The sequence below is a fragment of the Penaeus vannamei genome, chromosome 33, assembly GCF_042767895.1.
Source record: "Penaeus vannamei isolate JL-2024 chromosome 33, ASM4276789v1, whole genome shotgun sequence".
NCBI classification, from domain to species: Eukaryota; Metazoa; Arthropoda; class Malacostraca; order Decapoda; family Penaeidae; genus Penaeus; species Penaeus vannamei.
Genome location: NC_091581.1, coordinates 29,745,643 through 29,748,142, shown reverse-complemented (window position 1 = coordinate 29,748,142; position 2,500 = coordinate 29,745,643). Strand labels below are relative to the sequence as shown.

General features: G+C 40.5%; 1 protein-coding gene across 3 annotated transcripts in view; it reads left to right on the top strand.

Moving 5' to 3' along the window:
* Positions 1 to 2,500, top strand: part of LOC113825044 (EF-hand calcium-binding domain-containing protein 4B) — a 30,416-nt gene that overhangs the window by 13,022 nt on the left and 14,894 nt on the right. For all 3 annotated transcript variants that reach the window (XM_070145048.1, XM_070145047.1, XM_070145046.1), the window contains 2 exons: positions 1,087 to 1,197; positions 1,767 to 1,895. In XM_070145048.1, coding sequence (XP_070001149.1) covers positions 1,087 to 1,197; positions 1,767 to 1,895 — 240 coding nt within the window. The remainder of the gene's footprint in view (positions 1 to 1,086; positions 1,198 to 1,766; positions 1,896 to 2,500) is intronic.

The window sequence follows — 2,500 nt, the reverse complement described above, 5'->3', positions numbered from 1 at the left end:
ACATGAGGAGGAGATAGGAGGGAGGAAGAATGAGGTGAGGGGAAGAGGAAGGAGAGACGAAGGAAAGAGATAGGAGGGAGGGAGGGAAGAGCAGAGGCAGAAGAGGAGAAGAATGACGGGAGGAAAGGTGGAAAGAGGATGGAATAGACATAGAAAGGGCAAAGAGGAAATAAAGGAGAAATTAAAGGAATTTGGAAGAGAAAGTAAACGATCTGGAAATGGCAGACAGAGTAGGAAGAGAAGGAGCGGAGAAGGAGAAAGGATAAAAGGGAGAAATGGGGAAAGAGATTACAGAGAGCAAGTGGGAGAGAAAGAAGGCCAGGGGGAGGAGGGAAATAAGAATAAGATAAGAAAAGCGAGAATGATTATAACCAGAAACTGAAAAGGAAAGGAAGACGGGAGGAGGCAGTTGAGGAGAGAAGGAAAGGGAGTGAAGCAGATAAGACGAGAAAGACGGAAAGAGGACGGGAAAAGAAGAAGGGAGAGGAATGAAAAATAGGGAAGGGAAGAAAAAAAAAGTAGGAGTGTAGAATTTGAAGAGAAGGAAAAAGGGGAATGGAAATGAGATTGTAGGAATGAGAAAAAGATAAGTAGAGAAAATGAGAGAAAGGGAAGTAAGAGTGATAAAGAGAAATAGAAGAAAATATCAGATCATACGAAGAGGCAGTAAGAGAGTCCTGAAATGGCACTAATGTCTTTGGTGTTATTTTTTTGCTTTGTTTTTGTCTTTGTATCAAGAAAGTGGGAATGGAGAGGAAGGGAGTGAAACCAATGGGAAGTAAAAAGCAAAATGTCACAGGTGGAAGTCGAGATTAAGAAGAATCAAGTAAGAAAAACGAAGGAATTAGAAAATCTATACAATATATATGCTGATGTACGTTTAATGTTTGTATATTTCCATGCGATATGATGACATTAGAGAACAGTGTTTTAGAACCTGAACACACGAACTTACGGGCAAAACTCTACGGCATTTTGCGCCTGATTTTAAATACTTACCAAATGTGCCGTCCTTCTTAATATCAACAGAAAGGCCACAGGAAAAGAACCCAAATGATATGACCTTCTATGACCTCTAACACGTAGGTCTCGAAGCTGTACGAGGAGCTGGAGTGCCAGATCAGCGGAGAGAGGTCAAAGGTGGCCCTCGAACACAGCCAGAAGGAGGCGCGCGCTCTCGCTAGTCTGGAAACCGAGGTGAGGAAAATAACCTTTTTGGATGTTTTAAGGCAATGCGTAAAACATGATGTGTTTATTTCATGATTGAATATCTTCCTTTTCCTCTTCCTCTCTCTCTCTCTCTCTCTCTCTCTCTCTCTCTCTTTCTCTCTCTCTCTCTCTCTCTCTCTCTCTCTCTCTCTCTCTCTCTCTCTCTCTCTCTTTCTCTCTCTCTCTCGCTTTACTACTACTACTACTACTACTATTACTTACTACCTACTACTTACTACTACTACTATTGCTACTTACTACCTGCTACTTACTACTACTACTATTACTACTTACTACCTGCTACTTACCACAACAAATGCTAATACTACAACTATCTTTCACCAGCAATAAAACATAAACATATCAACACAAAGGAAACACACATATACGAAAACATACAAAGATATAAAAAAAACAGTGAATTGATAACGTTCAGATCCACCTCGGTTCGTGGCATTTCCGTGTCTGTCTGTGTGTCTGTCTTTGCTTCTCTGGTTATCCCGTCTGTGTTTGCGTCTTCCTTACGTCTTCGCTACACCCTTGTCCTTCGCCGACAGGTAGCCGAGAGGGAGGCAGCGCTGCGAAGTCTGGAGGAAGAGCAGCTGAAGATGAGGCAGAGACTTGAGCAGGTCCTGGCAGCTGAGACCGCAGCACGAAGCGAGAATTCGTTCCTCTCGCAGCATGTGGTAGGATTTTAATTCGTGGGTTTTGCGTTGTGTGTGTGCGTGTGTGTGTGTGTGTGTGTGTGTGTGTGTGTGTGTGTGTGTGTGTGTGTGTGTGTGTGTGTGTGTGTGTGTGTGTGTGTGTATGTATATATATATATATATATATATATATATATATATATATATATATATATAAATTCACTTGTGTGGCGTGTGTGTCAGCAAGTATCGCTGTGTAATAAAAAAAAGTTGCATGAAAAAAATTACTCGAGAAGTCTTGCCTTAATCTTGTTTTCTTTCCTTTATTGTGATTACTCTCCTTATCACCTTAGCGTCATCTCTTTTTTTCTCTCTCTCTTATTTTTACATAGATAACTCAGATACCGAGTAAGATATTCTTATCGGGACAGAAGGAGATAAGTTGCAAAAAAAAGAGAGGAATTCTTGAAATTTTGTGTTCCGTCTTTATTTTTTCCTTTATTTTGCTTCGTTATCGATTTTTTGTTGCGAGTGTGTCATTTTCTTTGTTTTTTATTCTATTTTATCGCATTATTCAGTGAACCTCATTTCATTTCCTTCGCATTCTTGTTCCGTTTCGTTCTATATCCTCCATGCCCTATTCTTCA